At 46.4% G+C, this 12,590-nt stretch overlaps 1 protein-coding gene across 3 annotated transcripts in view; it reads left to right on the plus strand.

Moving 5' to 3' along the window:
• Positions 1–12,590, plus strand: part of LOC111949391 (CD166 antigen homolog A) — a 75,563-nt gene that overhangs the window by 52,094 nt on the left and 10,879 nt on the right. For 2 of the 3 annotated variants that reach the window (XM_023966515.2, XM_023966517.2), the window contains exons 2-4: positions 9,552–9,658; positions 11,089–11,290; positions 11,455–11,519. In XM_023966515.2, the coding sequence (XP_023822283.1) occupies positions 9,552–9,658; positions 11,089–11,290; positions 11,455–11,519 (374 nt within the window). Of the gene's footprint in view, positions 1–4,501; positions 4,542–9,551; positions 9,659–11,088; positions 11,291–11,454; positions 11,520–12,590 lie in introns of those variants that run through there. The other variant, XM_070434195.1, reaches the window with a different exon arrangement.

Genomic DNA, 12,590 nt, shown 5'->3' on the forward strand with positions numbered 1-12,590 from the left:
ACAGTGCGTGTGCTTGGCCGGTGAACTCGTTCCTGTAAGACGTAGAGTCGCAAGGTAGCGCGAGGACGCGCTCTTTGAAAGGAGGGAGTGGTGTAAAAACCCTGGGTTTATAAGCGCGGAAATCGACTCTGCCGCTCGAGCATGCTTTTGCGGCACAGTCGATAGCGCGCCGGACTTCGGGCTAGAAGGTCGAGGGTTCGACCTTCTAGCCCGAAGAACTGTTTCATTACAGTTCTTTGTTTTTATACAGTGGCTTGCGAAAGTATTCACCCCTTGGCATTTTTCTATTATGTTGCCTTACAACCTGGAATTAAAATGGATTTTTGGGGGGTTGTATCATTTGATTTACACAACATGCCTACCACTTTGAAGATGCAAAATATTTTTTCTCGTGATACAAACAAGAAATAAGACAAAAAAACGGAAAACTTGAGCATGCATAACTATTCACCCCCAAAGTCAATACTTTGTAGAGCCACCTTTTGCAGCAATTACAGCTGCACGTCTCTTGGGGTATGTCTCTATAAGCTTGGCACATCTAGCTACTGGGATTTTTGCCCGTTCTTCAAGGCAAAACTGCTCCAACTCCTTCAAGTTGAATGGGTTCCGCTGGTGTACAGCAATCTTTAAGTCATACCACATATTCTCAATTGGATTGAGGTCTGGTCTTTGACTAGGCCATTCCAACACATTTAAATGTTTCCCCTTAWACCACTCGAGTGGTGTTTTATCAGTATGCTTAGGGTCATTGTCCTGCTGGAAGGTGAACCTTAATCCCAGGCTCAAATCTCTGGAAGACTGAAACAGGTTTCCCTCAAGGATTTCCCTGTATTTAACACCATCCATCATTCCTTCAATTCTGACCAGTTTCCCAGTCCCTGCCGATGAAAAACATCCCCATAGTATGATGCTGCCATCACCATGCTTCACTGTTGGGATGGTGTTCTCGGGGTGATGAGAGGTGTTGGGTTTGCGCCAGACATAGCGTTTTCCTTGATGGCCAAAAAGCTAAATTTTAGTCTCATCTGACCAGAGTACCTTCTTCCATATGTTTGGGGAGTCCCCCACATGCCTTTTGGCGAACACCAAACGTGTTTGCTTATTTTTTTCTTTAAGCAATGGCTTTTTTCTGTCCACTCTTCCGTAAAGCCCAGCTCTGTGGAGTGTACGACTTAAAGTGGTCCTATGGACAGATACTCCAATCTCCGCTGTGGAACTTTGCAGCTCCTTCAGGGTTATCTTTGGTCTCTTTGTTGCCTCTCTGATTAATGCCCTCGTTGCCTGGTCCGTGAGTTTTGGTGGGCGGCCCTCTCTTGGCAGGTTTGTTGTGGTGCCATATTATTTCCATTTTTTAATAATGGATTTTATGGCGCTCCATGGGATGTTCAAAGTTTCTGATATTTGTTTATAACCCAACCCTGATCTGTACTTCTCCACAACTTTGTCCCTGACCTCTTTGGGGAACTCCTTGGTCTTCGTGGTGCCACTTGCTTGATGGTGCCCCTTGTTTAGTGGTGTTGCAGACTCTGGGGCCTTTCAGAACAGGTATATATATACTGAGATCATGTGACACTTAGATTGCGCACAGGTGGATTTTATTTAGTTAATTATGTGACTTCTGAAGGTAATTGGTTGCACCAGATCTTATTTAGGGGCTTCATAGCAAAGGGGGTGAATACATACAGTATGCACGCACCACTTTTCAGTTTATTTATTTTTCAGAGGTTTTTTAAACAAGTTATTTTTTTAATTTCACTTCACCAATTTATACTATCTTGTGTATGTCCATTACATGAAATCCAAATAAAATTAATTTCAATTACAGGTTGTAATGAAACAAAATAGGAAAAACACGAAGGGGGGTAAATACTTTTGAAAGGCACTATAGCTTACAGTTTATTCACTGTTAGTCAGCACCTCTACACTAAATAATTTTATCTTGGTGTGCGCCAGCYTATGCTTTTTATTAGACTGTTTTTGATACTAAACTTTAAATGGAGTGCACACATCATTTGTAATTAAAAACAGAGTGGAGTGTTAAGGCTAGTAATTTAAATGGCTGATTATTCAGTTCATGGTTACCATTGTGTCATGTTGATGGTCACCTGTTCCTGTTGCTGAGGATAACCTTATCTCAACAGGCAGCAGGAGCTTTATCCTCTGCAATTGTGTAATTTAGCACATTGCGATTCGTTCCCATTGTTGTCCATTGCACTCTGGACAGTCTTTTTTTTCATACAAAATAATTTTAAGTTCTCCAAGAGGGTGAACACAGCTTTATTTGACTATTCAAAAATAACAATTTGAATATGAAATACAAGGAGTAGCTAATATTCAATGGAAATAGGATAACTTGACAACTGCTGTGTTCGAGATTATACTGTATGGTTTTGTGTTCTTGGGGGTGTAAGGTTTAGAACTTGGATTTCAGACTTTTGGTGAAACATTTATATTGAATAATGTTGTGTTCTTTTGTAAATCCTTGTAACTCCTTTTGTCACTGTCCAGCATTTGCAGGTATACCAGGTTATATTACTGTGTACAGTTTGATGTGTAACAGAAGGGGTATTGAGTGTTGAAAATCCCACGTTGGGCTATTAGATCTGATGTGCACATACAGTACAGGCTGCAGGATGCCACTGGTCAATCTGGACAGATCTGTGTGGAAGCGATGGTAACCATGATAAAAGCATTTACTCCCATTCAAAAGGGATTCAAATTCAATGGGGCATGGGAAACAAATGAAAACACTTCCAATGGTTGCTTACTGCTTGCATTCGCGAGTGGGATGGTCCTTACATTTCCCAAAGAAGCCTCGCAGTAGGCTGCATTGCCTGCATGGATAGTAACATTAGCAGCAGCAGGAGGTGGCAGAGCCAGGATAATATGTAGCACATCTCTTGCTTTGGAGTAAGATGAATGTCAAAACCCACTAATGTAAGGGGTGCGTACTGGTGGCAGAGAAGTCAGGCGCAGGAGAGCAAAACTGATTTACAACGGCGCAGTTTAATAAATAAAACCATCGTTAACAGTACAATAATCAATGGGTAAAACCCGTCACACACCAGCATAACGTGCACAAGCATTGCAATAAACAATTCCGGACAAGGACATGGGGGGAACAGAGGGTTAAATACACAACATGTAATGATGGAATTGAAACCAGGTGTGTGGGAAGACAAGACAAAACAAATGGAAAATGAAAGGTGGATCGGCGATGGCTAGAAGACCGGTGACGTCGACCGCCGAACGTTGCCCGAACAAGGAGAGGGACCGACCTCGGAGGAAGTCGTGACAACTAACCATTTACATATGTGTTCTTTGTATGATATGAAATAAAGTGTTTAATTCAGCGTTGTGTATTTTTTGGTTATTGAACATTCCCTGTTTGTCTGTTTTATTTGTTTGTCATTCACTCTCATTTTGTCTGATGATACTGCACAGATTTGTCCTTAATCATTGGTGTGGGTGTAACAATCCGTGAATGGCTGACCTAGTATGCAACCTCTGTACACAACAGCACTTCATACCCACAAAGCAGCGTCCATTATCATACCAAAATTATGATCTTGGTTGGGCTAAGATAACAGTACTTTAGGTGTGGTCAGGTGAGATCACCACACGATGGCTACTAGGGCTTTCTTACTTTGTCTTTCCTTGATTACTCGCATCCTATCTCCTCACCTTTATTGTATTGCAACTGTATTGTCCCTCCCCTCGCACCTTCTTCTCCAATGGGGTTTTAGAAGGAGACGAGGAAAGGAGTCGAGGAAAGATGAATTGAGAAAGAGCTGAAGAATAGCCTAATTGACCAATAATCTCTCCCAAAACATGAATATTTGAACCTTATATATAATACAAATGTCTAGTTAGATACCTTGCTTTGAAGTAGCCTACTTTATCCATTTGATCCCTGATTCGTTGAACGAGGGAATAATTTTAGAAAGACAAAAGTATTTGGTCATAATGTTGCAATATTTTATATCAAGGGTGGGAACCATCCTCCAGGATAGCTACTGGGTATGCAGACGTTTGTTCAAGCCCTGGTCTAACTACATTGTAGCCTAAACATCAGCTGCTCAACAGAACCTTGATAAGCAGACTTGGGCTGGATCAATAGCCAAGCCTGCACACCCAGGAGCTCTCCAGATAGAGGGTTGACCATATTTTGACAACATGTGACTAACAGTGCAGTTCTACTTTGTGGAGAGGTTAAGTGCCTTGATCAAGGGCACAACGGCAGGAGATGTAGGTCTACATGGGATCAGACACAGCAGCCTTCCAGTGTCAATAATGCTTACTTTTTAATGTATATTATAATAATAGTCATGGAAATTTGGTTAAAAGTAATGGAAAATGTAAATAAACCCTGAATAATCAGGTCTCTATAGCATATAGTCATTTGTGAATTTTGGTGAACATAGTCTAATGGACCGACTTGGAAAAAGACAGCACTTCTTTCATCCCAAATCAAGCACTGGCATGCAGTGTAGCTGTCACGAACGTTGTCAGGGAAATGACCGGACCAAGGTGCAGCGCAGGTGAGCGTACATTTCTTTATATTTTAAATGTCGCCAACAAAAACAAGAAACAACAAAAAACGAACGTGAAGCTGACTAGGGCTATACAGGCCACGAACACAGACAACTACCCACAACTAAGGTGGAAAACAGGCTGCCTAAATATGATTCCCAATCAGAGACAACGATAGACAGCTGTCCCTGATTGAGAATCATACCCGGCCAAAACATAGAAACAGAAAACATAGAAATAAAGAAACTAGAATAACCACCCTAGTCACACCCTGGCCTAACCAAAATAGAGAATAAAAGCATCTCTATGGCCAGGGCGTGACAGTACCCCCCCAAAGGTGCGGACTCCGGCCGCAAAACCTGACTCTATAGGGGAGGGTCCGGGTGGGCATCTACTTCAGTGGCGGCTCCGGTGCGGGACGCAGACCACGCTCCACCTCTGGCTCCTCCCACTTTGATGGCGCCTCTGGACTGGGGACCCTCGCTGCAGGCCCCGGACTGGGGACCCTCGCTGCAGGCCCCGGACTGGGGACCCTCGCTGCAAGCCCGCGACTGAAGACCCTCGCTGCAGCCCCGGGACTGGGGACCCTCGCTGCAGGCCCCGGACTGGGGCCCCTCGCTGGCGGCTCCGGACTGGGGACCGTCGCACGGAGACTCCGGACTGGAGACCGTCGCTGGAGGCTCCGGACTGGAGGCCGTCGTTGGAGTCCGGACTGGAGGCAGTCGTTGGAAGCCCGGACTGGAGGCTTCGCTGGAGGCTCCGGACTGGAGGCCGTCGTTGGAGGCTCCGGATGGAGGCCGTCGCTGGAGGCTCCGGACTGGAGGCCGTCGTTGGAGGCTCCGGACTGGAGGCTGTCGCTGGTTGCTCCGGACTGGGGACCCTCGCTGCAGGCCCCGGACTGGGGCCCTCGGGCTGCGGCCCGGACTGGAGGCCGTTGCTGGAGGCTCCGGACTGGAGGCCGTCGTTGAGGAGGCTCCGGACTGGGGACCCTCGCTGCAGGCCCGGACTGGGGACCCTAGCTGCAGGCCCTGGACTGGAGGCCGTCGTTGAGGCTCCGGACTGGAGACCGTCATCGGAGGCTCCGGACTGGAGACCGTCGTTGGAGGCTCGGACTGGAGACCGTCGTTGGAGAGCTCCGGACTGGAAGCCGTCGTTGGAGGCTCGGACTGGGGACCGTCGCTGGAGCCTCTGGACTGGAGACCGTCGCTGCAGGCTCTGGACTGGAGACCGTCGCTGCAGGCTCCGGCCGCGGATCAATACTGGCGGCTTTGTGCCATGGATCCTCATTGCAGGCTCCGGGCCATGGACCATCAATGGAGGCTTCGTGCCATGATCATCACTGGAGGCTTCGTGCCATGGATCATCACTGGAGGCTTTGTGCCATGGATCATCACTGGAGGCTTCGTGCCATGGATCATCACTGGAGGCTTCGTGCCATGGATCATCACTGGGGTTCGGTGCCATGGATCATGCACTGGAGTGAGAGACGTATGGACAGCCTGGTGCGTGGAGCTGCCACAGGGCTTACCAGGCTGGGGAGACATACAGGAGGCCTGGTTCTGGGAGCAGGCACAGGACTCACCAGGCTGGGGAGACATACAGGAGCCTGGTTCTGGGAGCAGGCACAGGACTCACCAGGCTGGGGAGACATACTGGAGGCCAGGTTCTTGGAGCAGGCATCGGATACACTGGGTCGTGGAGGCGCACTGGAGGTCTCAGCGTAGAGCCTGCACAACCCGTCCTGGCTGGATGGTTACTTCGCCCGGCAAAGGCGGGGCGCGCTGGCACAGGACGCATGGCTGTGCAGACGCACCGGAGACACAGTGCGCAGAGCCGGCGCAGGATATCCTGGGCCGTAGAGACGCACTGGCGGCCAGATGCGCTGAGCGACACATCCGTCCTGGCTGGATGCCCACTCTAGCCCGGCCGATGCAGTGAGCTGGATGTAGCGCACCGGGCTGTGAACGTGCACTGGAGACATCCGTTTGCGCTCCACCGCATAACACGGTGCCTGACCAGTACCACGCTCCCTACGGTAAGCACGAGGAGTTGGCTCAGGTCTCCAACCTGACTCAGCCAATCTCCTCGTGTKCCCCCCCAAAAAAATGTTTGGAGTGGCCTCTCGGTCTTTCGTGCCAGCCATGACCCTGTGTAATCCTGGGCCCTTTTACTCGCTGCCTCCGCTTTCCTCGCTGCTTCGAACCTGCTCCCCCGGCAGGCGATCCTTTCTCGCCAGTATCTCCTCCCACGTCCAGGATCCTTTCCCATTCAGGATGTCCTCCCGTGTCCAGTCCTCCTTACCACGCTGCTTGGTCCGTTTGTGGTGGGTAGTTCTGTCACGAACATTGTCAGGGAAATGACCGGACCAAGGTGCAGCGTGGTGAGCGTACATTTCTTTTTATTTTAAATGTCGCCAACAAAAACAAGAAACAACAAAAACGAATGTGAAGCTGACTAGGGCTATACAGGCAACTAACACAGACAACTATCCACAACTAAGGTGGGAAAACAGGCTGCCTAAGTATGATTCCCAATCAGAGACAACGATAGACAGCTGTCCCTGATTGAGAATCATACCCGGCCAAAACATAGAAACAGAAAACATAGAAATAAAGAAACTAGAATGCCCACCCTAGTCACACCCTGGCCTAACCAAAATAGAGAATAAAAGCCTCTCTATGGCCAGGGCGTGACAGTAGCGTCTGTAGAGATAGCATACTCTGCTGCTTTTGTTGGGGAGATTAGATCCCCTGATGTTGCAATGGAGGCGATTCATTTACTGTAAAATTGCTCAGGACAGTTGAGTACTTTGTTTATTGTTTACGTATGGGGTTAAGGCTTTTTACCAGTAAATCTAGCAGGTACAGTTTGTTAATTGCCGTCCTTTAGCCTCCAGTCTAGGTGTTTTGTTAGTTCCATGGCTCTGCTAGGGCCTTTCCTTTCCTAACCACCCCCTATCCCCGACCTGAACTCTGAAAAGGCTGAAATGTGAGTGCTGTTGATGCCTAGCTGAGCAACACCTTGTAGTCAGTTGTTCCATGATGTCATGTCTTTGGCATCATTAAAGGTGAAGACTGTTATTTTATCAAATCAATTCTCTGTAATTATTATTACATGATTAAACTAATCATGTCAATTGAATTAACTAGGAAGTCGGGGCACCACAGAAAATCTTCAGATTACAAAGTTATACTTTTCCGAATATAACTCTTCAGATATTTTAACATCTGATCAATTAGTCTTCTATTTCTGAATTATTCTTTACCTCACGTCAGTCTCATTTGAACATCGTAAATTGTTGGTTATCTGCACAAACCCAGCCTTTACTATAAATCATCCATACACCAATCAGCTTAATCATTTATTTACTAACTAACTAAATAATCACAGAAATGCATAATCAAACAAACAGTAGATATTGGTTACTAACAATGATAGGGAAGATTCCCTAGTGGGCTAAGCCGATATGACGGCTTAGTGGACAAAGGGAAGTGGGTGTGGACATTGAAATGCTTGTCATTCGCACATGAACGAGGATATTCTCTCATTCGAGGATAATTGCAAGTAYATATTTACGGTGTATGTCATTGTTGGCTTCTCTGTTGGAATCCGGTCCGTCTGCTGGAGAATTCATCTGAGTCTCTCTCTCTCTCTTTCTGTTTCCCTGAAGATCAAAGTATTTCGTGGTGAGAATGGATACTTCAGAGTACCATTCAGAAATGTTATCATAGAATAGGTGTTTCGGCGGCTGTCGGTATTCTCGTCCCAGGTTTGCATAATTTCTAGCTGCAGACTAGTAATTAGTATCTAAGATTTGCTCTTATTCTGTAGGGATCAATAGTCTCAGAGTTTAACCATTTCCAGACGTGTAGCCAATGTTCCATGTGGTATAGTTTTTTAGTTTTGGGTCTCAAACCTGTGCCACCTCAGCTTACACCGAGCTATGCATGGTCTTAACTAATCACAATCACAGCTCACGCTGTTCGTTTGCTTAGTCTGAAGAGGATTTCCTCAGGAGGGTTTTTTATTCGTTACAATAGAAAAGGCGGTTCCATGACGCCAGATCATGGCTGTGCTCACGGGGACGGGTCAATGACTTAGTTAAACTTTAAAGGGAACATCACATTATATCATTTCACAAATAGTTTCATATTTACTCATTCATTTTATACAAGAATTAGATGCAAACACCATAATTGAGAAATTATGAGAGATATATTATGTGTGTTTCCTGTCCTTCGTGAGGTCACCAAATGAAACACATTCAACATAACTGTCCCTTAAGTGTCCACTGACCCTTCCCACATTCTCACAAGTGGACATATAGTTTCATTTTCCCATTTTGGGGATTTAGGAGTTCGGCCACGTGAAATCCTTTGTTCAYTCTGTGGTCTCTCTCTCTGCATGAAAAGGGGAAGAGAGTCTCCGCCAGGAATTTACGACCTGAGATAACAGAACCTGGGTGTAGGAGAGAGTGAGAGAGGGGGAAGCTATGATCTACACCCAGAAAGGGCCACATCATGACAATGAGGACCTCTTTTTTCCCCCTCTCTATGCCTGTGTGACAATCCCTTCCATCAGTCTCTCTCTCTCTCATGCTGGACTTTGCCCCTGTTTTCTCACTCTCTCATGCTGGACTTTGTCTACACAGCAACATATTGTACAGATTGGGGGTGGGAAAGGTTGTGAAGTAAAGTGGCTGTAAATAAGCAATTTCAAATGTTGGCTACACTTGTGCATTTCGTTAATGTGCTACAAGGTAGACTGACACCCTCCCGTAGGGACTCGGTAGAAGCGAATGTCGAGAGCAGTGCGGCTTGGCTTGGTTGTGTTTCGGGGGACGCACTGCTCTCGACCTTTGCCTCTCACGAGTCGTACGGGAGTTGCAGCAATGAGACAAGACTGTAACTGCCAATTGGATTCCACGAAAAAGGGGTAAAAGTAAAAAAATATATATATAAAAAAAAAAATCTCCCACTGACTGAGTAAATGACCATGTGTTTTTCTCTCTCTCTCAGTGAGCGCTATGGATACTGTTATCGGCCTGTATGGAGAGACCGTTGAGGTGCCATGCAACAATGGAGCCCCCAAACCAAAGGACCTGTTCATAACAAAATGGAAATACGTAAGTTGTTCATATACACTGAGTGTACAAAACATTAGGAACACCTTCCTAATATTGAGTTTCCCCCTTTTGCCAGCAGAACAGCCTCAATTCGTCAGGGCATGGACTCTGCAAGGTATCCCACAGGGATGCTGGCCATTGTTTACTCCAATGCTTCCCACAGTCGTGTCAGGTTGGCTAGATATCCTTTGGGTGGTGGACCATTCTTGATACACAATCCATCCACCTGACAGGCGTGGCATATCAAGAAACTTATTGAACCGCATGATCATTACACAGGTGCACCTTGTGCTGGGGACAATAAAAGGCCACTCCAAAATGTGCAATTTTGTCACACAACACAATGCCACAGATGTCTCATGTTTTGTGGGACTGTGYAATTGGCATGCTGACTGCAGGAATGTCCACCAGAGCTTTTTTCCAGAGAATTTAATGTTTAGCCGCCTCCAACGTCGTTTTATTGAATTTGACAGTGCGTCCAACTGGCCTCACATCTGCAGACCACGTGTATGGCGTTGTGTGGGCGAGTGGTTTGCTGATGTCAACGTTGTGAACAGAGTGCCCCATGGTCGCGGTGGGGTTATGGTATGGGCAGGCATAAGCTATGGACAGCAAACACAATTGCATTTTATCGATTGCAATTTGAATGCACAGAGATACCGTGACGAGATCCTGAGGCCCATTGTCGTGCCATTCATCTGCCGCCGTCATGTTTCAGCATGATGTCGCAAGGATCTGTACACAATTCCTGGAAGCTGAAAATATCCCAGTTTTTCCATGGCCTGCATACTCACTAGACATGTCACCCATTGAGCCTGTTTGGGATGCTCTGAATCGACGTGTACGACAGCATGTTCCAGTTCCCGCCAATATCCAGCAACTTTGCACAACCATTGACGAGGAGTGGGACAACATTCCACAGGCCACAATCAACAGCCTGATTAACTCTATATGAAGGAGATGTGTCGTGCTGCATGAGGCAAATGGTGGTCACACCAGATATTGACTGGTTTTCTGATCCACGCCCCTACCTTTTCTTTAAGGTATCTGTGACCAACAGATGCATATCTGTATTCCCAGTCATGTGAAATCCATAGATTAGGGCCTAATTTATTTATTTAAATTGACTGATTTCCTTATGAACTGTAACTCAGTAAAATCTTTGAAATTGTTGCATGTTGCATTTATATTTTTGTTCAGTATATATGTATACACGTCCTCTTCAAGTTTTCAAGCTTCCAGAGCAGCAACAGTGTAAAAATAATGATTAGATATTCTAAAATAGCTATTAATAAGTCATAAACTAAGTCTATTTAGCTCCTTCACCATTAGTGGGTGAATGATATGTTCAATGGTTTCTATACCAAGTCCTACAGTAGTGCAGCTCAGTTAGCAATTTTTTTTAAACCCAAACTGTTTTTTATTTCCAGGACAATGGAGACCTGCTGACCCAGCTGAAAGACCAGGATGCCTCTGTCATAGCAACCGACAAGTACAAAGACCGTGTCAGCATGGCCGAAAACTCCAGCCTGCTGATTGCTGCAGCATCACTGAAGGACGAGAAGACTTTCACCTGCATGGTGGTGGCTGGGGCTGACATCTCAGAATACCCTGTCAAACTCCTTATCCACAGTGGGTACATAAGGGCAATATTGCAGCCATACTAATGCATGCTATGGAATGGGCCTTTGAGGTACAGGTCAATGCTGTGCTGTGTGATATGATGGTTAGCCAGAGTGATAGTGAGTGCTTTCTGAGATGCCTATAGCTTGTTAATGTTATTAACTGTTCTACAGAGGCTCCAACCGGAGTGGAGATCACAGCCCTAGCCGCAGAGCTGGAGATTGGCAAACCAACCCAGGTAGGTTCATATGCTTTGCTTATGCCTACATTATATTAAGCAGGAATATCAAGGGAAATTGTTCATTGGAGATGAAGTATCTTGAGGCAAACTAAAGAAGGACGGTGCGGCTGGAATGAAGAGTGCTTTGAAGTGATCCTGATGAATTAGTAAACAGCAGAATATCCCTCCTCCAATTAAAACAACCATGGGATGGATCTAAGAGGAGGTTTAAAATGCTTTGGGCATTTCATGCTACATGGGGGGGTTCACAAATGCAGTAGATCCACCACAGATGAGAACTAGTTTGCACAGATATTTGATCAATTAAGCAACAAAAATATTGGAATTTCATTGGGCTACTTTTATAACGTAAGGATTTTCCAACCTTTCGTATGTGTAACGCTCGTCGTGGGTGGAAGAAGAGGAGGACCAATGCGCAGCGTGGTAAGTGTCCATATTGTTTTAATAAGAATACTGATCACTGAACAAAAACAATAAAACGACAAACGAACAGTCCTGTACGGTGAAGCAAAACACAGAACAGAAAATAATCACCCACAACACACAATGACAAACAGGCTACCTAAATATGGCTCCCAATCAGAGACAACGACTGACACCTGCCTCTGATTGAGAACCATACTAGGCCCAACACATAGAAATCTAAAACAGAACAAAACATAGAAAAACAACATAGAATGCCCACCCCAACTCACGCCCTGACCAAACTAAAATAAAGACATAAAAAAGGAACTAAGGTCAGAACGTGACAGTACCCCCCCAAAGGTGCGGACTCCGGCCGCAAAACCTGACCCTATAGGGGAGGGTCTGGGTGGGCATTTACCGCGGTGGCGGCTCTGGAGTGGGACGAGGACCCCACTCCACCATAGTCTCGGCCCACTTCTGTGACACCTTAGGAGCGGCAACCCTCGTCACCGACCCTGGATTGGAGACCCTAGTAAAGGGCACCACTGGACTGAGGGGCAGCTCCGGACAGGAGGGCGACTCCGGCAGCTCCGGACAGGAGGGCGGCTCAGGCGGCTCCTGACTGACGGGCGGCTCAGGCGGCTCCTGACAGACGGGCGGCTC

This window comes from Salvelinus sp. IW2-2015, linkage group LG22 (assembly GCF_002910315.2).
Source record: "Salvelinus sp. IW2-2015 linkage group LG22, ASM291031v2, whole genome shotgun sequence".
Classification (NCBI taxonomy): Eukaryota; Metazoa; Chordata; class Actinopteri; order Salmoniformes; family Salmonidae; genus Salvelinus; species Salvelinus sp. IW2-2015.